This window comes from Lampetra planeri, chromosome 4, assembly GCF_965212315.1.
Source record: "Lampetra planeri chromosome 4, kcLamPlan1.2.h2, whole genome shotgun sequence".
Taxonomy (NCBI): domain Eukaryota; kingdom Metazoa; phylum Chordata; class Hyperoartia; order Petromyzontiformes; family Petromyzontidae; genus Lampetra; species Lampetra planeri.
The window spans coordinates 8,287,118-8,314,221 of NC_136110.1; the positions used below are offsets into that span (position 1 = coordinate 8,287,118).

A 27,104-nucleotide genomic window follows, 5' to 3' on the forward strand; every position below is an offset into this window, starting at 1 on the left:
TCGGTCGCTGACTCGTACAGGTCCAGCTGAAATTAAGCCATGTTGCGCGTACTGCACAGGAAAACATGACGACTCTGCCCATCGATGTGGAAAGGGGCGCGGAAGACGATGGCTACGTGCTGCCACTCAACGGCTACGAGCGGATGATGGACGGGAGGCTGAGGTGCAAATTCTGCGACTACACGTGCAAGGACATCAGGCGTCTGGAGGAGCACATGAGGACACACACAGGTGAGTGGGGGGGGGTCTGTGTATGCCAGAGGTGGGACAAAGTCATTGTTATGCAAGTCACAAGTAAGTCTCAAGTCTTTGCTCTCGAGTCCCGAGTCAAGTCGAGTCAAAGATGAGGCAAGTCCCAAGTCGAGTCTGAAGTCATCAAAATCATGACTCGAGTCTGACTCGAGTCCAAGTCGCATGACTCGAGTCCACACCTCTGAGGTGGGACAAAGTCATTGTTGTGCAAGTCACAAGTAAGTCTCAAGTCTTTGCTCTCGAGTCCCGAGTCAAGTCGAGTCAAAGATGAGGCAAGTCCCAAGTCGAGTCTGAAGTCATCAAAATCATGACTCGAGTCTGACTCGAGTCCAAGTCGCATGACTCGAGTCCACACCTCTGAGGTGGGACAAAGTCATTGTTGTGCAAGTCACAAGTAAGTCTCAAGTCTTTGCTCTCGAGTCCCGAGTCAAGTCGTCAAAGATGAGGCAAGTCCCAAGTCGAGTCTGAAGTCATCAAAATCATGACTCGAGTCTGACTCGAGTCCAAGTCGCATGACTCGAGTCCACACCTCTGGTGTATGCGCCTGCAGTCTAACGGTTAGCACATTGCGTTCAAGCACCTGGGGAGTTTGATTCCAACTTCTAGCCAACACCTTTCATGATTATCTGAGCCAGTCCTGGAGCTCTCCTAGGTCCACTCAGCCTCAAATGAATACCTGGTATGATGTGTAAACATTGCCACGTGGTGGTTAGGCACCCACCCCCTCGTTTTGCGGTGCCGGTCTTCATATGTGCGCGCTGACGGGACTTGCCCCAACAGTCTGTCAAGGCTATATGGGTGATCTTTGTCTTTATTACACACACGGTCTCACAGTAAGATGCAGAACTCTGCCACTTTTTTATCTCCTGTCCCTTAGTCCTAAATTATAATCATTCTCAAATGATAGTCGCGTCAAAGTGTTTTCTTGCTCAAATAAGAAATGAATGAGGCACCGCTCGACTTTGTGAGTGGTCATGAGCCAGTGGCAAATAAATTCACATTCATATGGTAGGGTACCAGTCTATCTGTAGGCCGACCACTGCTGACTTTGCACAGTGGTACTCAGTTAATTGACTAGAGAAACGAAAGTCGAGTCAATCCCCGACTGGAATTTGAACTTGCAACCTTCTGTGACTCATATGGCCTCGTCTTACGTAACTTTCTGTTCTGCTTACAATGCAATCGGCCCACTGCATATGAAGGTCCCTGCATATTTCCTATTGAACATAATTCAAATTGGCTTATTTCTGCTTATTTTCTGCATACAATTGGTACCTTGCATTTCATAATTGGGACCGTAAATGGGCAACTACTATAATGCAGTGCTGTATATATAATTACATTTTGACTTAAAACTTTCATGCCTGAAATAATTCATATTCTTTGGTTCATTCGATAAAGTCACGTAGATAGAAAAATTATAATAAAAAATAAAGTGAATAAAAAGAATAAAAAACACTAATGTAGACTGTAGCCTGGTTCTTAATCGGAGTGAGTGTAGTGGCAATCTATAATGTAGACTGTAGCCTGGTTATAAAGTTTGGTGAGTGTACTGGTAGTCTATAATGTAGACTGTAGCAATGGTTATCAAGCTGGGTGAGTATACTGGCAGTCTATAATGTAAACTGTAGCCTGGTTCTTAACCTCGTTGAATGTACTGGCAGTCTATAATGTAGACTGTAGCCTGGTTTTTAAGCTGGTGAGCGTATTGGCAGTCTGTAATGTAGACTGTAGCAATGGTTCTTAGCCTGAGTGAGCGTACTGGCAGTCTATAATGTAGACTTATTATTGGTTCTTTCAATAATAAAAATATAAATAAAAACAAACACCACGACGTTTCGATCGCAACACAAGCGGTCGTCATCAGGAAAAGGGGGGTTAGCCTCACAAATCAATTCATGACCCAAAGTGGTTGATGACATCTTTTCAATGAGAGCTGAGTTTATAACCATCCTCTCGGTTGAAATTGTGTCTGTGTCTGTATATATGGATGGCTTCATGAACGAATCTTTGTTGATAGCCAGTAGGCTTGCAAAGTACCATGGTCTTAGAGAAATACATTTCGTGCGAGCCAGCCGCATTAAAAAAATGATCAGCCACGGCACAAGTATTGGTCCTACCGTGTTTCAAATCTGCCTTATGCTGACGAACACGGTCCGAGACATGTCGTTTAATTTCCCCAATGTAACTGCTGCCGCAGATACAACTTAGTTTATAGACGCCGGGATATTGCATGTCAGGAATCTTGTCCTTCACAGATGGGATTAGATCACAAATTGTATGTACTGTGTTAAATCGGACCTGGATCTTGTGTTTGTTCATGATTTAGGAAATATTTTTGGTTACCCCTGCTATGTATGGCAAGGTGATGGTTTTGATTGGATCCTCAGATGGCTCCTTCCTCACGGCTGGGGTGATGGCTTTGCGGATTGTGTAGTCAGAATATCCATTCGCCTTGAGAGCTTGGTGTACGTGTTTGAGTTCACTGGTTAGGTGTTCATGGTCGGAGATACATTGAGCTCTATGGTGTGGAGTTTTGATGAGGGAATTCTTCTGAGATGGATGGTGGTGGGAATCAGGTTTTAGGTAGGCGTCAGATTGGGGTACATTCCTGTAGACAGAATGGCTCATTGAGCCATCTGGTCTCTTTTTAATTAGGACATCCAAGAAAGGTAGCATGCCATCCTTTTCTACCGTCATGGTGAATTTGATGGCTGGGTGTATGGAATTGATGTGGTTGAGGAATTGGTTCAGAGCTGGTCGGCCATGTGGCCAGATGACAAACGTGTCATCCACGTACCTCTTCCGCAAGGACGGGCGTAGAGTGGATGCCTGGATGGCATCCGTCTCAAAATTTTCCATGTAAATATTGGCTACAACCGGAGATAAGGGAGAACCCATTGGGGTGCCTTCAGTTTGTTTGTAGAATGTTCTGGTGAGGCAGTGTCTCACCAGGGCCGGTACATCAGCATTCAATCCTTGTTGGACCAAATCTTCAATGATTGCAATGGTATCAGGCATAGAAACTTTGGTGAACAAAGAAACTACATCGAAACTGACGAGTAAATCACCTGGGGACAGTGAGATGTCCTTAATTGACGATACCAGGTGAGCTGAGTTAAGAACAGAAGGGGTGGTCTTACCAGTGAATGGCTGCAAGGTCTCAGACAGATCTCGGGCAGTTTGTAGGTGGGTGAGCCAATGGTGGAGACGATGGGACGAAGGGGTGTACCTTCTTTATGGATTTTTGGTTAGCCATATAATCTGGGTGGTCGAGCGGCAGAAGATTTTAAGGAAACGCGTTTGGTCTGTTCAATTAATGAAGCTGAATCAGTGATGATACTGTTTGCTTTTATAACGAGGCTGTTGGTGGGATCTCTTTTAATTTTTGTGTAGCTACCATCATTAAGTAAGTACACGGTTTTGTCCATGATGACCCTGGCATTGCTGTTGTCGGCTGAGAGGATGACGATATCATCCCTCTTTTTCAATTGAGATAACTTAAAACACTCATCCTTACTGGTATTGCTGGCTGGTATCTTAGCGCTTTTGAGGATTGCAGCGATTTCAGATCTTGTCTCGTCTGCAGCGATGTGTCCCAAACCCTGAAGAGCTACATCGACCTGGGCAAGAATGTCATCCACTGGTTTGTGTTTGTGGGTGACTGCGAAGTTCCACCCTTTAGCCAAAACCGACTTTAGACCATCGGAAATTGGGATATTACTCAGATTAATAACAACCTTGTCAACGTCTAACTTTTTTATGTGGATCTGGTTTCTTCTTGGAAAGGAGGTTGAACTTGGAAATCAGGTTATTTTTACATTTAGCTGACATTGTGGCGGCTGATGAAGCAGTCACGTTATCTACATGTTCATAATCAGATATAGTAATTTTTTCTGTCAATGTTAAGTGTGATTTCAATAGTGTATTGTCTACATGATCTAGTTCAGTATTGAGCAGTCTAATTCTCTCTGAGATCAGGGCCAAGCTAGCCCTGAACAAAATTTGTTTGGCATTGCAAGACATGATGGCAGCAGAAGTGAGTGTAAATGAGATCGGTATTACAATGATGTATATATCATTGTAAATCGGACCCACTCATGCAGACAAGGCAGTCAAATTTTGGATACGTAAAACAATTATAATCAAAGTAATTATATGATTGTATATGACGCTCACGAGACCAAATTAGCCAGAATGCACCTGATCTTCTCAGGTCTCAGAAGTTAAGCATGTTGGAGCCTGGATAGTGCTTGGATGAGCGACCACCATGCGAAAACAGGTGTTATAGGTATTCTTTGGGTCTTTCGGTAAAGTCACGTATGTTCAAAGAAAATAACAAAAAATGTATGTTTTGTTATTTTCTTGGCACCTATCTACGTGATTTTTACCGAAAGACCCAAAGAATATGAATTCCTGCAGTCATGAAAGCTTTAAGTCAAGGTGTTATAGGTTGCTGTGTTGTTAGCATGGAGACGTGCAGCAAAATCCACTGTTGTAGTGCACTATACTACCACACCTATGCTCCCCGCCTACTGCAACCGGCAGTGACAAGTGTGGTCATATAACCCCCACGACCCGTACAGCATGGGAGGGGGCCTTCATCCAGAAAGTCGATTGACAAAAAGGTGGCAGATAAAAATACATCTCAGAAAGAGTAAATGAATTCTACACTGAGCTGAAGGGTTGTAGTCTAGACAGTATGTAGTGTAGACAATTTAAATACATTATTCCAGTCCCGCACTCACCGTACTAAATCATTGTGAATGTTGTGAATGTGATGATTCACCCCCTTGGCGATTGAATGAATTGGTCACTTCGGAGATGGGTGGTGGTGATTCAGCTCAAGGGTAAATTCACGTTGGGCTCGTTGTGGTGCATGCGTAGTCGTCGAGAGTGGCTACGAATAACAGACATCGTATTTGACTGTTAACAAAAGTAAGTGACCTTGGGCACTGTTGTTGTCGAATATGTTGATTTTATTTGTTGTGTGTGGATATATGTAGAAGTTGGCGATCCATTTATAGATACCCCACAAACAAGAGTGATACAAAATACATCTAGGTTTTGTTTAAAAGCCTCTACACGTCAATCTCAAAGTGTGTGTTTATCTTTTCTACACTCTCTTTGTAAGAGAACGGAGCTATAGCTTTCATAGTATATTCATCACCTGTTGAAAATCAAGCGTCATCAGAAATCGGCGGGGTATCTATAAATGTATCACACATCCTACAACCAAGTGCGTTGCATTACCCCATCTCAGACCTCGAAGAATTATGTTAGCAGTGACAACCTATTACTCATCGTCCAGAGCAGTCTAACGCTCGCACAGCAAGAGGACCGGCCCCACGTGTAAAACCACAGAGATTAAAACGCTGGATTAACAACTGTACGCGCACACTACTCACAGCAGCACACGCGTCTAACAAAGACACGACACGTGTCTATCTCGCTATAAACGCCGAGAGGTGCCTCGCTGGTTATTATTTCTCTAACGTTATGAACGAGGTCAAAACAAAGGTCAGCATCGCGTAGAATATTGTGAAACGTGCTCGTGATTGCACAGTTCAAGATGTTCAAAAATGGGCACGTAAGTAAAATAATAGCTCGTGTTTAGAGCCCCTGTTCAATCCGTCGCTGGATGAAGGACTGCCTCCCCGGTAAACATGCAACGTCGAGCCAACGTTGGCACGTGTTGGAATCATTGGACCACGTACCTGTCAACCCATACGGTTTGCCCGTATTCTTTGTACAGATAAATTGAGTTTTCAGGTCCATACGGCGTACAACCGTTTCAATGCGGGCAACAACAACAAAACAACCGATTTGTTTGTGTTTCTCCCTTGTGATGGGACTTTGTAGGATGAACGTTGAGATTAATAAGGGCACGGGGTGATCAAAAAGGTCTGAATTTTTCTGTGATAAGGGGTTGACAGGTATGGGACCAATTCGGCCCAACGTTGGTCTCAAAGCTCCATGTGTACTGGGTCTATGCCTTTTCGGTCGGTCATGGGGTGGGCGGGGAAGGGTTGTTTGACCATACTTCACCACGCTGGTCAGTGCAGGTTTGTGAAGGATGATTTTGTCTCTGGTGAAAGGCGATTCTGCTCTCATGGCAATGGGGCCTCTGTATTTAGTGAAGCGGCTATGGGATACTGCAACTCCATGCATGTGCCCTCCAAGCAATGTTTAGTTTTTATACATATACGGCTTTAACAGTTGAAACCAACATTTCCGCACATTTGTCAATAACTACCCCAAAACAAAATATAAATAATAGGCGACGTTTCGGTAAATGGTCCTTCATAAGGCGTAGAGACAGAATGTCAGGCCAAAGAGCTTGAGTGAACGATAGGCGGACGGCTGCTGCGCTGATCGATATTCAATTGTGGGACAACAGATACCTGTGCAGTATTTGACTGGGATTTCCCCCCCCCCACCTCTTGTTGAAAAGGAAGCTCTTGCAGCCTCGCTCTTTCACTGCCGTGACTTTTTGCCTTGGTTTGTAATCAGTTGTTCAACTCTGTGCGCACTGAGCCAGACTGACGCATTACGCAACCTCCCCCCCCACCTTCCATCGCCGCGTTACGACCCCTACTGGGCCCTCGAGACTGTCAACGTGGCAGCTGATGCTGAAATTAAATACCACCGTCTGTAGACCTTGATGTAATAATAAGTTGGCCATATATTTGACCATATTACAGATATCGTTTAATATTTGCGAGGGTTGGTGGTGGTGGGTATAGAGATTGGAGAGGATAGTGTGATGTGATTATTTTTTTTATATATTTTATACTTTAGCATTTTCATTACATTCTCCACTTGCTTTCTGGGTAAAAAAAAAAGATTCACATTTGGAAGGCAGCTGTGTTTCATGGCATAATTTTAAACTGAAGGGGAGGAGGGCAGAGGAGGGCACATATAGCCCTGAACACGAGACTTGGGTTACATCTCTTACATAATTAGTTTGGACAGTACATAATTAATATGCGTCTCATCAGCACTGTTTTACCTCTTTAAATAGCTTCGACATCTTACTGCCGAACACATTTGCATGGCTGAACGATTTTGAAGTACAACTCTTTCGCGAGTGAACTTTGTACACATTTTGTAAAATTCATGGATTCGTTGTATCTCGCCACTGTACTCCAAACGCCTCCAGATGGGCTAAAAGGGCAGCAAGAATGGGAGAGAATGTATGTTTACACCACATGGGGCCTTAAGAGGCGGCATTGCCTTCTTGTGCCACCCCAACTCTAACCCCTTGTGTCGTCTGCGCCGCGTAGAGGGTTGCCACCTCAGATGTACAACTAGAATGATGGGACATATGGGAAAGAGGGAGAACTACACGCAACTGACCCAAAACAGGGGATAGTAATGTTTAACACGTCGGCCTTCTCGACCAATTCTGGCAAGTAGTAACGAATTGTCAAGTTTTGTTTACGCGACAAACCTCACCAAATTGCCTGTCGGGTGGCGGCGGGTTAACGACACATTTATACTTACGCGATCTAACCCCCCAAAAAAACCCATTATTATGAATATTATCAACGGATTGTAATGTTTAATGGTCCAGGAAGCCGTGGATTTCCCCAAGAACAGCCATCTCAAAAAGAGTGCAAATCCTGTAAAAACAGCATGAAAAAAACCCAGGACAAGGTGGTAAACTCCACCAGTGTCACACAGAACTTCACCTTACGGTTTGAATATTTGACAGTCGGGGAGGATGAGGAGGGCTTTTCTGCTGAACGTGGCGAATCGTAAGCCACCGACGTCCCTGCGTGTGTGTGTGTGGTGCGTGTGTGTGCGTGTGTAGTGTGTGGTGCGTGTGTGTGTACCCTTTGTTGTTGGCCTTGGCATTGTGCCACCCACGCAAGGCGGATGACACGGCCAGTGTTGGTTTATCACGGGGGGAGGGAGGGAGGGTGGTTGGTTGGGCTTTAGAGGATTTAGGGCAGATGCCGGCGCGTACTGGTTTGAACCAGCGCGGTGCGGGTGAGCAAGCCCACAGAGACAGGAAGAGATGCAGGGTGTGTGCCGACCACCACCACCACCACCCATCCCCTCCCCTTGCCTCGCCACAGACTGGCCTGCCCTGTTTGTCCCTTTTTTCTTTTGTTGCTGGCTTGTTGCTAGCCGGCGACTTGCGTCTGGGAACACCGTCTCGAGAGACATGGGTCTCTCTCTCTTTCGAGTGCATTGTTCGGAATCTCCTGGGATGCACAATCGGCCGTTTTAATAGAACCTGCAGCGCGCCAGGCTGACTCCAGTGCCTCGCCCATGACATTGTTAACACGTGTTTACTTTAGAAGGGACAAGAGGCCATTAAACTATTGCATTGTCTAGGGTTGTGGGGGGGCGCAGACAATGTTTTGGCGTTTATGTGGCATTTATATGAAATGGCACTTTTCTTGACCACATTTCTATGGAAACCATAAAAAAATGTTGGCTTTTTTCACCGAATGTTCTGTGTACACCCCTCATTGTGAGCGTCGAAAAATATATAATCGTCTCGTTACCTTACATGGCTTTCACTCGATAATAAAATAACGAGTGTGCTGAGCATATTTTTATCTTCTGTGTAAAAAATAAGCCCGATAATTTTATGCCAATGAAGTGTATACTGTCGCTGATGTGGCACTCACGACAGCCATAACCGGTTTGTGCCGGTTGGGACTAGAGACCAACAACTTCCCTCTTGCAAAATTAACGTATTTGTTCTGCATTCTTACAAATTATACAATGCTGCGATGTGTACAAAGGGTTCAAATGTGATTGGCGTCGTAAGAATTTAAACAGCTTTCCTTCATAAAATCATAATCCTCCGATTATTACACGGAGTGTATAGTGCGAGATGTGTTGGCATGCCAACTGCGTTGTGAGGCTGTGAACATTTAGGGCTTGTTTTACGGGGTGGCTTACTGCCGTCCTCGTACGTGGGACGTTTTCTTGATTAACCATCTGTCAGAGGCGTAGCTAGGGGGGGCAGGGGGTACATGTGTCCCCGGGCGCCAAGGTAAAGGGGCGCCAAAATGAGGCTTACAACGTTACATTATAACTTATTGCGGCGGGCGCGGCAGCCTGAAACTACTGCACAATCTACACCGCAACCTAAAAGTTTATATATCCCGCCACACACAGCCTACATGTCATGTAATTACATTTTCTCAGGTCATAAGATTTGTGGATGTGGATTTTCAAACTAAAAAAGTAACTATCAAAGAATAATTTTTAGGTTATATCGATATAAATGCAAAAGATGCAGCAAGCCTAGAAAGAGTCATCGTCGAGAGACTAAAATCTGACAACATACCTCTAGCCGACTGTCAAGCACAATGTTACGACAATGCTGCTGTGATGACTGGGAATATATCCGGCCTTCAACAACGAATTTGTGACAAAAATCACAGAGCATTGTTTGTCAACTGTGACAACCACAGCTTAAACTTAGCAGGAGTACATTCAGCTAAAGGGATCCACTTGTCGTCACATTTTTTGGAACAGTTGAAAGTATATATTTGTTTTTCTCTCCTTCAACAATTCGTTGGGAAGAGTTAAAAAAGCTGTGCCCATCACAGTAAAGCGGGAGTCTGAAACACGCTGGAGTGCGCGATCAAAAGCTGTTAAAGCTATCTATGAAGGACTGGATGAACTAGTAGGGCTGCTAGACAAATTATCGGAGGACGTAACTATGACGCCTGAAACCAGAAGTGATGCAGAACAGTTACAGGAATGCGTATTAAATTTTAACTTCATAGTTTTATTACATTTCTGAAATGTCATTCTTGGAAAAATTGATCGTGTTCAGAAGCGCTTACAGGATCCTACTATGAATTTCAAGGAAGCAGCAACTGATCTTGAATCTTTGGAGTATGAATTTGTCAAGCTTCGTGATGATTTGAGCCAAATTGCTGTAGAAAACGCCAAAACAAGATGCACAGCCTGGGGGATCGATGTGGACAGAAGAATTAGGCGACGTTGGAAGATGCCAGGAGAACTGGCAAGAGATGCAGGACTTTCAGCAGAAGAAGAAATTGTCCGCGTTATGAAGAGCGTATTTTATCGATGTCAACAGGAGATGTCAACACGGTTTTTACGACTAAAAGACCTGAACACAAAATTTGGATTTCTGCTGGACGTCAAAACTCTTTTATCCGACACAGATGTCGATGCAATTAGTCGAAATTGCACAGATTTTGGAAATTTCTATGACACCGACATCAATGGCCACGATTTTTTCACAGAAATTGAAGATTGCAACATGCTGCTCAGTAACCGAAATGAAATTCTACCAGAAACTCCTTTTGGATCTTATTGGTTTTATTGTGTTTTATGGAGACGACATATTTCCGAATTTGCTAATTTCACTGCAAATTTTATTAAAAGCAGTTTCAATTGCAAGCTGTGAGCGGTCGTTCAGCAAATTGAAACTTATTTTGTCGTATTTGCGTGCTTCAATGGGACAAGATCGTCTCAGCAATCTTGCTCTTCTTAGCGTTGAAAGAGAAACATTGGAAAAAAAACAGATTTTGCTTACGTGATTGACCAGTTTGCGACAGTGAAATCAAGATAAATTAATCTTTTGTAGACTGTCAACCAGTCTACGATAGTGACTGAGTGAGCCATGTAATATAATTTCTATAAATTTGCTTTAAATACAATGTTTCATTAAAATTTAGATTGTTATTCCTTATTCGATGTAATAGGAAAATGTGATTAAACGGGGGGGGGGGGGGGGCGCCATATTTATAGTTCGTCCCCGGGCGCAAAATATCCTAGCTACGCCTCTGCCATCTGTTCTTCAAATATAACATTCCTGCCAGCGTTTGGTGGGCAAACAACTCAGAGTTCACTCAATAAGGTCATTCGTTTGCGATGTGAAGCTCATCGAGAGTTGAGCGAGAGCTCGTTCATTGATTTTAATGATTCAGCACTCGCTAATTCACTCCAGTTGCTCGCTCGCCGGCAGTCAGCTGCTCCCTTGTCGCTCTTCTATCGCTACTGGCATCGTTAACGTTCCCGTGAACTCCACTCAATGATTCCTCGACCCGTGTTGAGAACCATCATACCGCGCACGTCAAGCAGACCTCTCTTCTTCTGCTTTTTTTCCTCGAAAGAAACAGAACTTTTGGAATTTCTCCCCATCGTCTCTCCCAAGAAAATGTAACCTCGCTCAATTCAAGAAACGTGTTAACTCTTATCTATTGCTTATGTTTGTATTTTTTTATTTGTTGCACGGATGGTTCCATTTAGCCATTTTGCCCGGGTATTTCACGAGGTAATACCTTGGTGGGTGAGCACAGCAACGACAAAGCCAAACACGTCAATGCTGCAGAGAACGAGTACAGGGTCCTTCAGGAATATCGCAGAAGACTGACTACTTTGATAGTATGTTAATTGTTGCTGGTTGTTTGACAATGTGGGCCTTTGGGCCCGTGCCCAGCAATTGTGTAAAAAACTATTATAGAACTGAGAAGGCTGGCACAAGGCTTTTAGTTTGTGAAAAATTCCTGTCACGGTGGCTGCATCGTTCTCCAAAAGGCTCCTGTGAAGAAGATGGTGGTGTCTCGGTGGTGATGATCGAAACTGAATAATTTAATTACAACAAAAAGGATCTGTCCCACCCTCTAGTGGAGAATGTGTATTTTAATTCGTGAAAATCTACAGGAAAATCTTGCATGAGACAGGCAAACAGTGTTTGTGAACTGTGCATTGGAATTGTCTACCCAATAAGACAAGGAAATCTTATCGTTTTCTTGCAATGCTTTGCTTAAGATTTAGCTATGAACGTATTAAATGTAAAAAAAAACAACACAGCTCTCATTTCCATATTGCAAATTTGTAAACGCATCAGCTAATACCCTCTGCCATAGGTAACAGATTGTGTGCTGTTGTCAAACTAATTGGGGGCAATATGTAAGTTATTGTGCAAGGAACAAGCCTTACTTGGCAAACAGTTGTATCTCAATGTAGATAACACGGTAGTAGACACACGGGCTAAATCAAAAGAGAAAAGAGTTTGCAGAACGATAGAAATTCATGAATAAAAAAATATACGAAGAATGAATGGAATGTCACAATAGAAAAATAAATATCAATAAACATTGTATTTAGTTATGGGAGCACGCTTTAAAAAAGGTATATAGTTGCTGGTATCCTCAAACTGCGACACTGCCAAATTGGTTACATTTTAACCATTTAATCAGCATCAGCCAGGACATTCTGTCGGTTTGCGCCATAGGCTTTTCCATTTAATGAGGGGCGAGGGTTTCTGTTCAAATCATTAACCACTATCATGTTTTTAGCCATGTTGCATATTTGTTTTGTCTTTGTAAAATAAATATTCAGCACTTAACACTGCCACGAAAGGGCATGCACACCTTCCCACAACAAACACGAGCTCGTTAAATAAGTGTTGCACTTATGAAAGTATCCAAAAATGGCTTTTTAAAAATCAAGTTTCAGCCGCTTGCCAGGTCCATGGTGCTGGTGCCATTTATGTCGGACACCGTATTGAAAGTTTGCATGTGGTGGTGCATCTGTCGATTTCGAACGCTACCGCCTGCAACCTCAGAGTCTGCGCTCGTAATCCAAACCACGAAATGTATCATACCCAGTGCCGCAATGAGACGTTGTTTACCGGCCACATCCTACTTGCGTCAGGAGAAGACACAGGCTGTTTACTGGACGTCCAAGTATAGAACCCACTTAATGGTTTCTAAAATAGTTTCCGTGTACAGAGCAGCCTTACGTTAAACAAGACTTCCATAATTGCCATAGCACCACCCTTTTCCAGGAAGAATGTTGCCCTGCTCGTCGCGTGGCTGCAGACGACGCTGGCCTGCAGTCTCGCACGGAGGCATCTCTGCCAAAGCTGCCTCGGGTCACACGGCGAAAAACGTTTCATAGTTTTGTTAGTCTTTCGGAGGGCTGGAACATTTTAAGTGATTTCAGTTTTTAGACCGACATTAATATATGTGTAAGCGCCGGTGGATCAGCTGTGGAGCGAGCGACTTGTAATTTGGAGTTTGCTAGTTCAAATACTGTTTGGGGGTTTGACTCGGCTCATTATCTCTCCGGGATCGATACAATGATTAACGCTTTAGTGGGGAAGTCAACAGTGGCTGTCCTATGGATAGACTCGCCACCTTTGTAGAAATGCGAAATTTCCACCACTGCCTCTGGGGTGTAAACAAGAGATGAGCACTAATCTCGCTATGCTCATTTGAGCAGGAAATTGCTTTTACTTTATATGCTCATGTGCCTTCACCAAATCACCCCGAATGCATTTGATCTCGCCACATCTCGGAAGCTAAGTTAAGCAGGACGGACGCTTGTGTTGCGCCCGAAACGTCGTGATTTATTTTATTTCATACCTACGTAGAGTAGGATTTGGCATGTATAGTGTTTGGATGGGCGGCCAAGACGTACAGCAAATTGTCTGGGCTGTTACGTGATGGTCAGCAGAGGCGAGTGAAGGGAAATCCATTGTTGTACTATACGCCTATGCATCCTGCCTTCACCAAACCTGCATTGGTACTGACCGGCACGGTCAAATAACGCCCATGACCCACTCGGCATGGAGGGGAGGGGGAGGAACTCATCCAACAGTCGATTGACACAGGGGCTGTACATGAACTCCACGAATGGTTAAGTAGTTTGCCGAACCAAGTCTATGTTGACATTTCAAAAATTTAATCATCTTTGCTCATTCCGTTGCTTTTTTCTTTGTTAAATGTCATCACACAGCTGCCGGTAATTAACACTGTCAGAGGCGTTTCAAGATGTTTCATAATTAATGTGGATACGTCCTGTCACTCATACTCCCTCGCCCCAGAATAAAAGATAATATCTTAATGATTTTGATTCAGTTTTATCTTCAAAATATTTTAACTCTACTCTTTCTCCAACAAATGAATCTTCTTACCACTCAATTACGTCAACAGGTAATGTTTGGGATATCTATGGAAGGCGAGGGTGGTGCTGCAGGTGTAATCTACACATGCAAAAAAAAGTCTAAAGATAAATACCCTTAAGTCTTGAGCAGAATCATCATGAAAATCACTACAGTATTGAAACCCCAGAGAAACGAAAATTGGGCAAATACGAATCAATTACATGACAAACAAATGTATTTTAGAAAGTTATGGTGAAGAGTTGTGCACATTTCTTTATTTTCGACGTTTATTCTCTCAATCCAGAGTAAATCACTAATTACTGTATGTTGAAATAAATGTTTAACACGTAGGCTTTCGCGACCAATATTATTCATAATAAACGTTTTAGGATTAGATCGCGTTATTAATAAATGTGTCGTAACCCTCCACCACCCGACACGGCCAATCACCAAAAAAGTGTCACGTTGACTAAAGACAAATAGTTCACTACTTTAGCCCACCGGTGTGTTGAAGAGTGAATCCACAACATTTACCATTTTTGAGTACGGCGTTTCGCTGGTAATTACATCCAGCATCATCGGGCAATTCGCCAGAATGGTGAGGCTCTCATCAAGAGAGGGTCTTCAGCTGACAACTGCCCATACTGATTGCACAACGCAGCTGTAGATCAGAGTACAGCAGTCATGGCAGCATAGCTAACTCAAATATGCCTCAGTGAGTGTCCGACATCATGAAAGTATGTAATATGCATTACCCGGCTGAATAAAGACTTGGGTGGATAAGGGCTCTATTTACAGAGGACCACACAGGACCACCATACCTTTTATAGACGTTGCACATGTGTCACTATTTAGATTTGTCAGCAGTCTAGCCATTCGGTGTTGTGTAATGGTTGCAAAAACAACAAGACCCGAGAAAGAAATCATTGCGGTCTGCGTGATATCAACAGGTTGGTGTATGTATGTTGAACTTATTTTGCGCCGTACGTAGCCAACCTTGATACGCGGACGTTTGTATACTGTACAAGCAAAACTCTGCTTTGTCTCCATGCACCAAAAATTAAGTCCATCAGCCTATTGCTTACCAGACCAACATTATCAAACTCTTAGGTTTTTTCGGTAAAGTCACGTAGGCAAAAAAATTATAATAACAAAATAATAATAAATGAAAATAACTAATTCTAGATTTTAAGCTTTCGTGACTGCAAGGAATCATCTTCTTAGGTTTTTTCGTTAAGTCACGTAGAAAGTAAAATAAAATAAAAACAAAAATCACGACGTTTCGGAGGCAACACAAGTCTCCGTCATCAGGTGGGACCGTCACAGCCAGATTAGCTGTATCAAGTGAGGCAATGATTCAAGATGTAATCCCTTAAAAGCGAGTTGAGGGGGGAGGGAGAGGGAGTGGGGAGCTCATCAGACTATGGTAGCCAATGAAAGGAACGTATCGGGAGGGAGGGGGGGCGAGGCCAAAAGGGTGGGCGATGGACGTGGAAGCGCTTGTGCGCAAGCGGCCAATTACTGCACACGCCAACACAATGGAGCGATTGTGCGCAAGCGGCCAGCCACTGCACCCGCCAACACAATGGGCAGAGAGGAGGAGGGGAGGTCTAATACACATGATAGACAAAAGAACGAAAATGATGATGGGTACAAACTTAGGGGGAGCTCATCAGACTATGGTAGCCAATGAATGGAACGTATCGGGAGGGAGGGGGGGCCGGGGGGGGGCGAGGCCAAAAGGGTGGGCGACGGACGTGGAAGCGCTTGTGCGCAAGCGGCCAATTACTGCACACGCCAACACAATGGAGAGAGAGGGGGAGGGGGGGGTCTGATACACATGATAGACAAAAGAACGAAAATGCCCATGTTTATACCAATGCTGGCTGAACAATGAAGAGAGTACTGTTAAAATAACTGGGGATGTTAACACTCGGTAAAGTACAGTAAAATAGTGCCTGTCAGATAAGATGGTCCAAAAAATTTGTGATTAAGTCTTTTTTGCGTGGTTGATAACATCTTTCCAATGATTACTAAGTTTGTACCCATCATCACGGTTGAAATTATGTCTGTGTTTGTATATTTGTATGGCTTCGTGTACAAACCTTTGATGGTAGCCGGGAGGTTTGCAGAGAACCTTGGTCTCGGAAAAGACAATTTCATGAGAGCTGAAAATAACTAAATTAAATCACGACGTTTCGGAGGCAACACAAGTCTCCGTCTTCAGGTGGGACCGTCACAGCTAAATTTACTTAATACAGTAAATTATACACCTGAAGACGGAGACTTGTGTTGCCTCCGAAACGTCGTGATTTAATTTAGTTATTTTCATTTATTATTCTTTTATTATTATTTTTTTACCTACGTGACTTTACCGAAAAAACCTAAGAGTATGAATCCTTGCAGTCACGAAAGCTTCAAATCTAGAATCAACATTATCAAGCGGCAGTTCCTCAAGCAAGCAAACTCTGTACCGGTTTCAACCTTTTGGGTTTCATGAGCAGTCAGGCTGGTTAAACAAATGCTGTTGATTGTATTGGATGTTATTGGCAACAATGCAACATCACAAAAATAAAGCTGGGTACCGGATGCTATTTCTCTCGTGCAACAAGTTTAACTGCAATATGCATACTGTGATGAGAAAGCATGGTCAGGTTGTTGGAAGGTGTCAAGGGATATTGTCCATATGTAGTAACAATGTGCGAGAGAGAGAGAGCGCGATAAGAGATTGACCTAAATACTTGCACTAAATGGGGATAACCTTGTAGAGCAAGTATTAATCTCATGGAAATGATTTCACTATGTAACACGATTTTTATTCCTGCGTAGTAAGTGTTATGTTTTTTATTGCTTATGCCTAAAAAGTATAGAAAATGGCTATTATTCCCCATAAACTTAGCTTTTGTGACCAGGACTTTACGTGAAGGAATGACACAAATGCACACCACGTTTTCTCATTGAAAATAGGTAAATTTCAAAATATCACTGTCCTGGTCACAAAAGCAAAGTTCGTGGGGAATAATAACCATTTTCTTTGGCTTTCATAATCAACGCTGTAATCAATGTTGATCTAACAAAGGATGTTTGAAAATTACCTATGGCTCAAAGAAAATTTTACAAAATCTGGAAAGTGTGCAAAAAATGCTAGAGTTCACGCATCGATGGAATTCCACTGATAGAAATAGGAACATGTGGACCAGGGAACAAGTGTAAAATCAGTCATCATATTGACAGTTATGGAACGTTAGCTAGGGCAGTACACGTTGCTAAAAGGGGTGATGGTCGATGGACAAGACTAGTGATGGGATCGCAGCCAAAGTAGGGAATCGCCTGAGAGGCGATGGAGCAATGAGATCGGTGTACGTGCAGGAGTGAGATGGATCGTGGAACAGCACGGGGAGGCCTTCACTCCGCAGTGGATAGACAATGGCTGATGATGACAATGAATAATGCTCATTCATTATGAAGGTTTCTGGGTTAGATCGCGTAAGTATAAATGTGTCGTAACCCTCCACCACCCGACACAGCCAGTAAGGTTTGTCACAGAAACAAAACGCGCCAATCTACATTTTAATTTATTTTATTTTATACCTACGTGACTTTACCGAAAGAACCAAAGAGTATAAAACGCGCCAACGAGTTACTACTTCAGCCCACTGGTGTGTTGGAGAGTAAATCCACAACATTTACAATTGCTCGTTAAGGATTACTACTTTACTTTGTCTTCTTGGTTCTTTCGGTAAAGTCACGTAGAAGGGAAATGATAAAATAATTCTCACGACGTTTCGGCCACAACGCAAGCAGCCGTCTTCAGGTGGAGAAAAGGTCTGTCACGTAGACAGAGTCTGAATGGCACGCCCCAGGCTTGGAGCGACTATTTATGCTGGAAAGGAGGGGCGAAGAGCGTCTTGACAAAATAATTTGCATATCAAGAGGAATTTAGCCTATTTACGAAAGCTTTAAATCGAAATTTATACTTTACTTTGCTCGCAAGGATCCAGAGAAACCCCTAATTTCAATAAGCAAGGCGTTGCTCAAACCTTAACAAAATAAAGCTCAGCTGAACGTACGTGCTCAATGAGAGAACTCGCCCCAGGGAATCACGTTGCCCGGCTGTGCGGCGCGCAGGAGAGAAGCCATTCCGCTGCCAGCTGTGCCCCTTCGCCTCTGCGTACGTGCGCCACCTGGAGGCGCACACGCACTCGCACACGGGGGAGAAGCCCTACAAGTGCAACCTCTGCTCCTTCCGCTGCGGCGACCGCAGCAACCTGTCGCACCACCGGCGCCGTCGCCACGAGGCTTCGGGGTCGGCTCCGTGGGGTCTCCGGGGAGGAGGAGGAGCCCGGGGCCGGATGGCGTCGGTGGGGTTCGTCCACAGGACCCACCATTCGCCGCAGATCAGCTTGTGCCATCGAATCGCCGGCCACGGCGGAGGGCAGTGGGCTGGCACCAAGTGCACCAGAAGCGTTTTGAACGTGGCGAGTGTGAGTTGCACGTCCGACGCCGTGGGGACATTTGGCAGTGGCGACATGACCCCTGACCTGCGACGTGACGGTTTGATTTCAGATGGTGGGGCTGCTGCTGCTGCCCATCTGTTGGACGGGCGTCCGCTTGGCCAGCCATCCATGTCTGTGGAGCACATCTCCGGTTTGGGGTTGGAAGTGGATTGTGGGTCTCGTGCAGTGCGAATCGAGGAATGTAGCCAGAAAGTGATCTGTTGGAAGACTGGCAGGATCATTGATGAGGTGGGCTATGGAAATGATTATGGAATAATTCACAGTGACACTGAAGAGCACATTCAGGGATACAACGCTGATGAGTTGGCATCGCAAAAGAAAGATAAGCAAACACAAAGAAATTCACACAACCTGGAGGCACTGTCTAAAAGCCCCGTGATTGCATCCTCGTACAGCCTTACTCAGCATTCCCCAAATCAATCCTACCCAGAAAAGCAACCACAGCATCAAACACACAGAGAGCCACGTTGCCACTCACAATCCTGCTCGCCCCACACATCTTCATCATACACAGGCAAGATGGAGCCAGCAGAGAATGGCAGCGAGTGCTCAACATCATTGCACAGGCCATCGAGCGACAGGGAAATCATCATAAAAGGCAACACGCTGAGGAGTCGCAGCAGCAGCAGCAGTAGCAGCAGCAGCAGCAGTGCAGTCATCCTGTCTGTGCCCCACGTGTCCAGGTCCGTCCTTCCAAACTCCCACTCCTCACTTAGGTTTCCTGGCCCAGGACCTGGAGCCCCAGTGGATGGCCACACGTGCCCACACTGTGGCATATGGTTCCCAGACAATGTGCTCTTCACCATTCACATGGGCTGTCACGGTCACGACAACCCGTTCTGGTGCAACTTGTGCGGGCGCCGCTGTCACGACCGCTACGACTTCAACTGCCACTTTGCACTTGGGCAGCACAGGCGGTGAGTGGAGGTCGCACGCGCCCTGCGCTGGAGGGAGCAATGGCAAGGGGACCTGGGCAAGCACCCAGGTTGTGAATAATCGCCTCCTTTCTCCAGTCCAATGCAAGAACCTCCCCAGCTTCACCCTTCCCAGGAAAGCAATGGCCAATGTTGATTCGCATCTGAACATTTCAAGTTACGGAGGCAGGGTGCCACAGTGGCAATACCTGTCCCTTCCAGCAAAAGGGCCTGGGTTTGATTCATGACTGGTGCATTTCTGTGTGGAGTTTGTATTTCGCAATGTTCTGCATGAGTTTCCTCTGATTTCTCCAGTTTCCTCACATAGCTACACATATATACAATGCAATTGATATTGGCCGAACATCCACATACTTGCAAATTACTCCATTTGGGTTACACACCGCGACATCGCCCCCTACTGCAAAAGAAACGTGGCAGGAGCCTTCTAAAAAAAAGTATCTTGAGGCTTTCCCCCCAAGATCATTAATCGAGAGAACTGAAGCCATTCACTCAGCCCTGCTCAAGCCATTGAATGGCTCTCTAATCTAACTCTAATCAACATGAAATATTGTGACATGAAGATGTTGTCCAAAGCATATGGTCATGACCAGGGGTCAGTAAAAAAACCCTCAATTTTTCAAGAGCCACAATGCATGTGAACACGAGACGGTGGCCCTGAATAAGTAACGGTCGTTTTGCGAACAAATTGATCTCAATTCAAATTGCTTGTGAAAGTGAATTGTAATAGAAAAAAACACTTGTTAAGCGAGACAAGCCTGTATTTATGAATGAGTTTGGAATCCAAAGTATTATATTTAGCCTTTTCCATTAAATCGAAAATCTGTACATATTAATGTTTCATATATGCCATTGCTATGATATATGCACATATTCAGATATGTTGCACATATTTATATATGGATGCTCATATGATCTTGTGTTTTTTTCCCCACAAAGCAATGGCAACAATAATTCAGGGCGTTTGAGGACATGTGTTAAAGTATACCAAGAGGATTACTTCTGCGGAGTTGGAGTGATGAGCTCAATGAACAAGAGATAGACTGTGACGTCAAAGTACCATGTGGGATGTCGAGGGGAGGTCTTCATCCAGCATGATGGTGATGATGGTTGATAAAGTATGCTTTGTGTGTGACTTGTAAGTTGTCTTTGCAGAACCCCGCTGTTAAACATGTACGCTCATGTTTATCATTGATCATCCTTCGTTCACCACTGGATGCATTTCTCCCCATGCCATATCAGCCAAGAAAATAGATTGGCCATACTTCACCACACTGGTGGGTGTGGGTTGGTGATTGGGGGTTTTGGGGGCAGGACGGTTTCAAATATTACTTGCCACTGATATTGGCCGTGGCCTGGAATCCAACTCGGGTTGCTGGGTTCATAACACAGTGCACTAACTCATGTGCCATAACCCCTTGCATGTTTACAACCCCCGAATTTGGCAGGAGACTCGCATTCATTATCCCTGTGATCTAGGGAGACCGAACCTCCCGTATTTTGATATTTTAACATCGCCACCAGCCACCACTCTCCCCGTGTAAACATGGACGTATGCTTACACAAATGTTTTGTTCTTCAGAAAGATTTGAAGCACATTCTTGTTGCATTAGGGCTGTGTAGGGCATAATTGTGCATAATCGTATTGACAAATACAACTTACATGGATAATGTTTCTACATGGGCATAGATGGTTAAACTTCTTAAAATTATGCTTGATTTAAAAATAAAACATTATTACGAGTCAAAAATAAAACGAATTCTGAGTTTTAAAACATACTCCGAATGCAAGTCCCGGGCTTTGCCTGGCCGCCTTTGTCTCCCCAGTGGCAATGTTCACACACCACGCCAGTTTCCCGTTTGAGGCTGAGTCGACCTAGGGGAAGCCCAGGACCAATTCAAATAATCGTCACCGGTGGTGGCCGTGTGCGGGAATCGAACTCAGGTAGCCGGGTTCGTAGCAAAGCGCGCTAACCACTACACCACCGCTCCACCCACACACAAACGCGCGCGCGTCCATAGGTACACATAGACGCGCTTGCTGCAGACACACGCAACTTTCAGGGTGCGTACGGCAGTAAACGACTGAAATCATCAAGCAATGGTGCGCGAAGAACGCCATAGACCTGCAACACATTTGTAATTTCCACACGGGTCACATGACTGATGTGACGTCACAGCTCACTTGCCGTGCAAAATATATGCATTATGCCGCCCCCCCCAAAAAAAGTCTATTTTAATAATGTTTGCATGGTGTACAGTCTGGAAAGTACCCACATGCCAAATTTCAAGTTTGTTGCATGTCGGGAAGTCCGCTAAACATTTGGAACAGACACACATAATCACAAATTTCCCTCTTTTTATATATATAGATAGACTTTCAACCCAGAAAGTACATTGTTAACGTATTCATTGCATGTGTAAATTACTGTCATGACGAATGACAACATTTGTTAGATTTGCTTATTTATTCTTGGTACCAATGGACGTCCACACACTATACAGAGCATCTTTTTTACATTTAACATTCAATCTAAAAAAAACATTTATCACATGAACAAAATTACGTAAATTGTCCTGCATTAACTCAGTTGATGTTTATCAAAATCTACATACGCCCAGAAAACCATAATAAGAATAGAAATTAATGAAATCCATCAGCCTAATTTAGTTGAATGCTTGCATTACTTATAGCCCTGTTTCGTTTGCCATTCAGTAAAGCACACTGTGTGCCCTGCGCATTATGATGTGACATTTTGACCGGTATATGTTTACATTCTATTTCAAAGAGGCTGAAAATACTTCTCATGGTCATTATTTTCAAATAATGTCTTCGAAGACCATTATGACCAAATTTATATGTTGTTGAACCGTGCTTATTGTGATTGCGATGAAGAAATTGAATGTTAAACTGTCCAGCAAAACTGAAATAAAGTCGCTTACAACAGTATGTCTGTTGCTCGATTTAACATGGAATGCAGCAACGGCAAAATTAATCTGCATATTCATTATCACAATGTCTCATTTATACCACCCTTCCCATGCAGTACATCTTGAGTTGCCAGCACAAAGGGGTATTTGAGGTAAGTGCTCATGAAGAAAGTGATTGGAGACTACTTTAATTACAATATAAAAACAACAGTACACACAACATATGCAACAAATGGCAACAGTATCGAAAAAGCTAAGCTGTACTTCTCTTAAGTTATTCACAGGCTATCTGAAAATGGCTTTAACTTAGTCTTCAATTGATTGTGGATGCATACATAATCTCTGGGAAAGCTCTTCCACAAGTTGAGTGCCAAATCGCAAAATTCCCATTCACATTGGTCTGCAACATGCAAATTTGCTGAAACGCACGAAAGAAAGTGTTGCGTAGGCAAAGATACTTTGATTAGTTTTATATGGCGTTGATGGTTATCATGGAAGCTCAAAATTCAACTTGGTGGGAATGTTACACTCTAAACCCTGGGAGAGGATTCATTAAAACAAGCTGGTGCCATCAGTTTTTACCAGGTTAGGTTTTTAAACTTTTGTATTCTTCCTCTAAAGTATATTTTTTTGGTATTCGTAGCCTGGGGAGGCACCAACTCCTTGCCTATATTTCCTACGATATTTCATTAAGGTTTATTACAATAGGCCACGATTGACTATAATTACTCTTGCAAAATGGAAGCCAATAAATTGCAGTGTTTACCATTGGATGTTGTGCAACATTTTAAGAATGCAACAAAGTTCTGTGCATAAAATGTATGCAATTATTTTTGAGCTTTACGTGTGCAAATGTCTTATAAGGTGGTGCCTTCGCAAAAACTTTGACAAATTTTCTTAAACAGGCGACCAGTCAAAGACAATGGTGAGAATGAATGTTCACCATGTTGGCATTTTATTTCGACATTGATTATTATTCACAAGAAGCTCAATATCACATAAAAGAGACCAACTTGCAAAATATAGAGGCGATATTTGGAAATATATGACTTATTTGCGTGGTGTACTCCTTGCTCTTCATCAGACAATGCTGGCATTTCATCTAAACAGAAGCAACACGCCAGAGGAGTGCAATGTCCTGCCGGCACCTATGTTATTGATGCTGCACACTGCGTCACTAAACCGATGCACGAGGCGGAGTTCTCAGCGCATCCCTGCGTCCATGAGATCGCGGATGAACCTCGCGCGATGAAGCACGAGCCACGCTTCCAGCTTTGTGCCCAGCATTCCTTTCAGATCCTGCGCGTGCACACACACACACAGCACGTCGGGATCTTAAAGCAGCGTTAGCAACTCTCATAAAGCAGAAAGTCGCCAAACGAACATCAAAGAGTCACTAGTTAGACTTCCCTTGCATCTGCCACCGCCTCTAAAGTCAAAAATGTCACCATACCCTTTACCTCTACAGTGCTGTTGTGGTTATGCGGTCTAAACTATGGACCAGACAGTAAACGCATGTAGTCTGCACTCTTTCAACAAACTAATAGCAAAACTAAACACGCTCTCCTGAAGTTCTCTCGTGGCTAGCAGACCTCAATATTGGCATTAGTTCCTGAACATATTGCTACACGCAACAGAACATCTTATTACAAATAGTAACGAGTGGTCGTGCAGCGGTTCGTGCAATGCACTATGAATCCGGTTACCCGAATTCGATTCCCAGTCACGGCATACATCAGCGGCAAGCGATATCCGAGCCAGTTCTGGGTCTCTACCAATACACAGATTTTCACTGACCAGCGTGGTGAAGTATAATCAAAAGCCCATGTGATCAACACGCATTGGGAACGCCTTCATCCAGCTGCGGATTGACCATAGCTGATGATGATTATTAATCATTGTAAACTGATACAATATCTTTGGCACGGCTGGAAGCCCTCCGAATCAGACATCATTTTATTTGCAGTAAATGGCACTAAATTTGTCCCTCCAGTGGTGGCTTTGACAAAAAAATTGCCAGGAGGGGAAACACAAAAAGCCATGAAAAATAGTGATAAAATCGCAGTTGGCATGACTGGCATTAACAACATCAGCACAGCGGCTTCAGTGTGTAAATCAACGCTTTGGAAGCGGGGATGGTAGGTTTGTTTGTTTGGAATTCATCGTGCACAAAGGGTTGTGAGGCAGCCGGAAGCCGGCAGTGAAGCAAACAGGTCGCTGAGCTTCATATGTTTATGGAAACACAGTATGCGCGTGTTTGTTTTCTGGGTACTTCCGTTATCCTTCCACATGCAAAATACTTATTTAGGGACTAGGATATAATCCCATTGTGGTCGTCTCTCTTTGTATGACGGTCACATCAGCTGAAATGTATGTTCAGTGACCTCAGATAATAGGACCACTGCATTTTTTCAGCAAATGCTGGTGTTTTGCATAATGCACGAAAGCCGGTTCTCATTTGTACACGTTTTTGTCACGTGTCGTGCGACATCTTAGAGCGGGGATTTCTAGAAGAAGAAAAAACAAAACTCAACCCGCCAAGACTCGGCGAGATTTATTTGGATATTTGACGAGACATGTTTTCGATGTAAAGCTTTCGTTACTGCAGGAATTCATCTTCTTGGTTCTTTCGGTAAAGTCAGCTTAAATAGACGCTCCAAGCCTAGGACTTGTCATTCAGACTCTGTCTTATCGACAGACATGTTCTTCACCTGAGGACGGCTGCTTGCGTTGTGGCCGACACGTCGTGATAATTATTTTATTATGTTTTATTTTTATTTTTTATTATTTTATTACTTTCCTTCTACGTGACTTTACCGAAAGAACCAAGAAGAGACATGTTTTAGCAAAGAGTGCATTTCATATGAATACACCCACGTGTTACCATCCTAGAATTTCACCCACGTGCAGAAGAACACTGGCCAACGGAGTGGAACAACGCGAACGTCCAGAATAAACACCACATTCGAGACCCTTTGACATTCCTCCTCAAAGACACTGGGTGTAACCATCAACTGCATCAGAACATCAACAGACCGATGCGCACATCTCCTTCATGAATGGAAAATGAGAGATAGTGGTGCGACTGTGACCCTGCAACCACAACTCTGGAGCATATAGTGAACTACTTGTACATCTGCGCTCCTTTAACGGAGCAAGCAAAACCACACGAACTCTCTAATGTAGTTAGCAGACGTCAACATTGGTATTTAGCTTCTGAACAGATTGCGATATGCAATAGAATTACAAATGCAGTCTCAACACGTCTGTTCTATTTACTCAGTAAACATGAAACATCAGAACAACGTTAGCCCAATGGTTCCAACCACATGCCGTTGTTTACTGGGTAAGCATGTTATACGTGTACAGCACTTAAGTGAAGTCATTTAAACCACAGGATGGCAAACCCTCTCGAAGCCAGAATACTCTATGGGAGCGACGATCATGATGGCAGTGCCCGGAATGCAGAGGTGTGGACTCGAGTCATGTGACTTGGACTCGAGTCAGACTCGAGTCATCAATTTGATGACTTGCGACTCGACTTGGACTTGCATAACAATGACTTTGTCCCACCTATGAGATGTGGACTCGAGTCATGTGACTTGGACTCGAGTCAGACTCGAGTCATGAATTTGATGACTTGCGACTCGACTTGGACTTGCATAACAATGACTTTGTCCCACCTCTGCCGGAATGCTGCTATTAATTAGATACTATATCATTACCGTGAAATTAGATTTACAAGCAATTTAAACCCAACATTTACTTAACATGCAGTAAGTTGATAACAAATAACAAAATATTCACTGTTAAATTGAGCTTTACAAATCTTTAATCGTGTACGGTACGGTTTTATCCATGTCAATGCCAACACCACAAAGCAGAGGAGGAAGGCCGATTCTTAAACTTAATAAACAAGAGGCTGATTCTTAAACAAACAAACAAAAATCCCAAGAGGCTGAATCTCACGGGCGCTATATTAACATGGAGCTGTATATCATAACCGAGTAAACAATTATAGATCCCAGTAAACGCTGTGGCAACGTTTGTCCAACGGGTCTAACCAGAGCCGGCCCAGCCACTAAGCGACCCTTGCAATTGCAAAGGGCCCCGTGGCCAGCAGAGGGCCCCCTAGAGTCACTGCTAGCTAGTGGGTGAAAAAAATCATACATCAAAGGGGCCTCCAACCAAATTTTGCTTAGGGCCCCCAAAGGTCTAGGGCCGGTTCTGGGTCTAACCACAATGACAACAACGGTGACCCAACTTTGCCATGTTTACTGAAATCGTAGAGCGATAGTTGTTATAAGTTGGAATGATCCGGTTTATTTTAAGATGTAATCATTTTTCTTCATCTTTCCGGCTCATCCTGAATCCCATCTTAGCCGTGTCTGGCTTAGCGCTGTTTTACTGTATTGCATACAAACATTACGTCAATAAAACATTGGCGTGTAAACTGCATAGTGCGTATGCGATCCATGACGTTATGCACGATTTGAATAAAGACTTAAGACCCTTTCCAAATATGTCAACACGAATCTGTTTTTTTCCGTTTTAAACTTTACACGGGCATGA

The 27,104-nt window shown here is 43.8% G+C and overlaps 2 protein-coding genes across 5 annotated transcripts in view; one reads left to right on the forward strand and one right to left on the reverse strand.

The window, feature by feature from the left end:
• On the forward strand, positions 1–23,809 carry LOC144717660 (uncharacterized). The gene is made up of 2 exons (XM_078593191.1): positions 1–231; positions 18,278–23,809. Exons 1-2 carry the CDS (start codon positions 66–68, stop codon positions 19,585–19,587), a joined length of 1,476 nt encoding a protein of 491 aa, XP_078449317.1. The 5' UTR covers positions 1–65; the 3' UTR covers positions 19,588–23,809.
• Positions 22,705–27,104, reverse strand: part of LOC144717661 (uncharacterized) — a 20,831-nt gene continuing 16,431 nt past the window's right edge. For all 4 annotated transcript variants that reach the window (XM_078593193.1, XM_078593192.1, XM_078593195.1 and 1 more), the window contains one exon: positions 22,705–23,831. In XM_078593193.1, coding sequence (XP_078449319.1) covers positions 23,736–23,831 — 96 coding nt within the window. In that variant the 3' untranslated portion in view covers positions 22,705–23,735. The remainder of the gene's footprint in view (positions 23,832–27,104) is intronic.

Bases quoted from the DNA above. Each gene is read 5' to 3' on its own strand.
- LOC144717660 (XM_078593191.1), top strand. From the start codon at position 66: ATGACGACTCTGCCCATCGATGTGGAAAGGGGCGCGGAAGACGATGGC. The intron at 232-18,277 runs GTGAGTGGGGGG...TGCGGCGCGCAG, and splicing joins GCACATGAGGACACACACAG to GAGAGAAGCCATTCCGCTGC.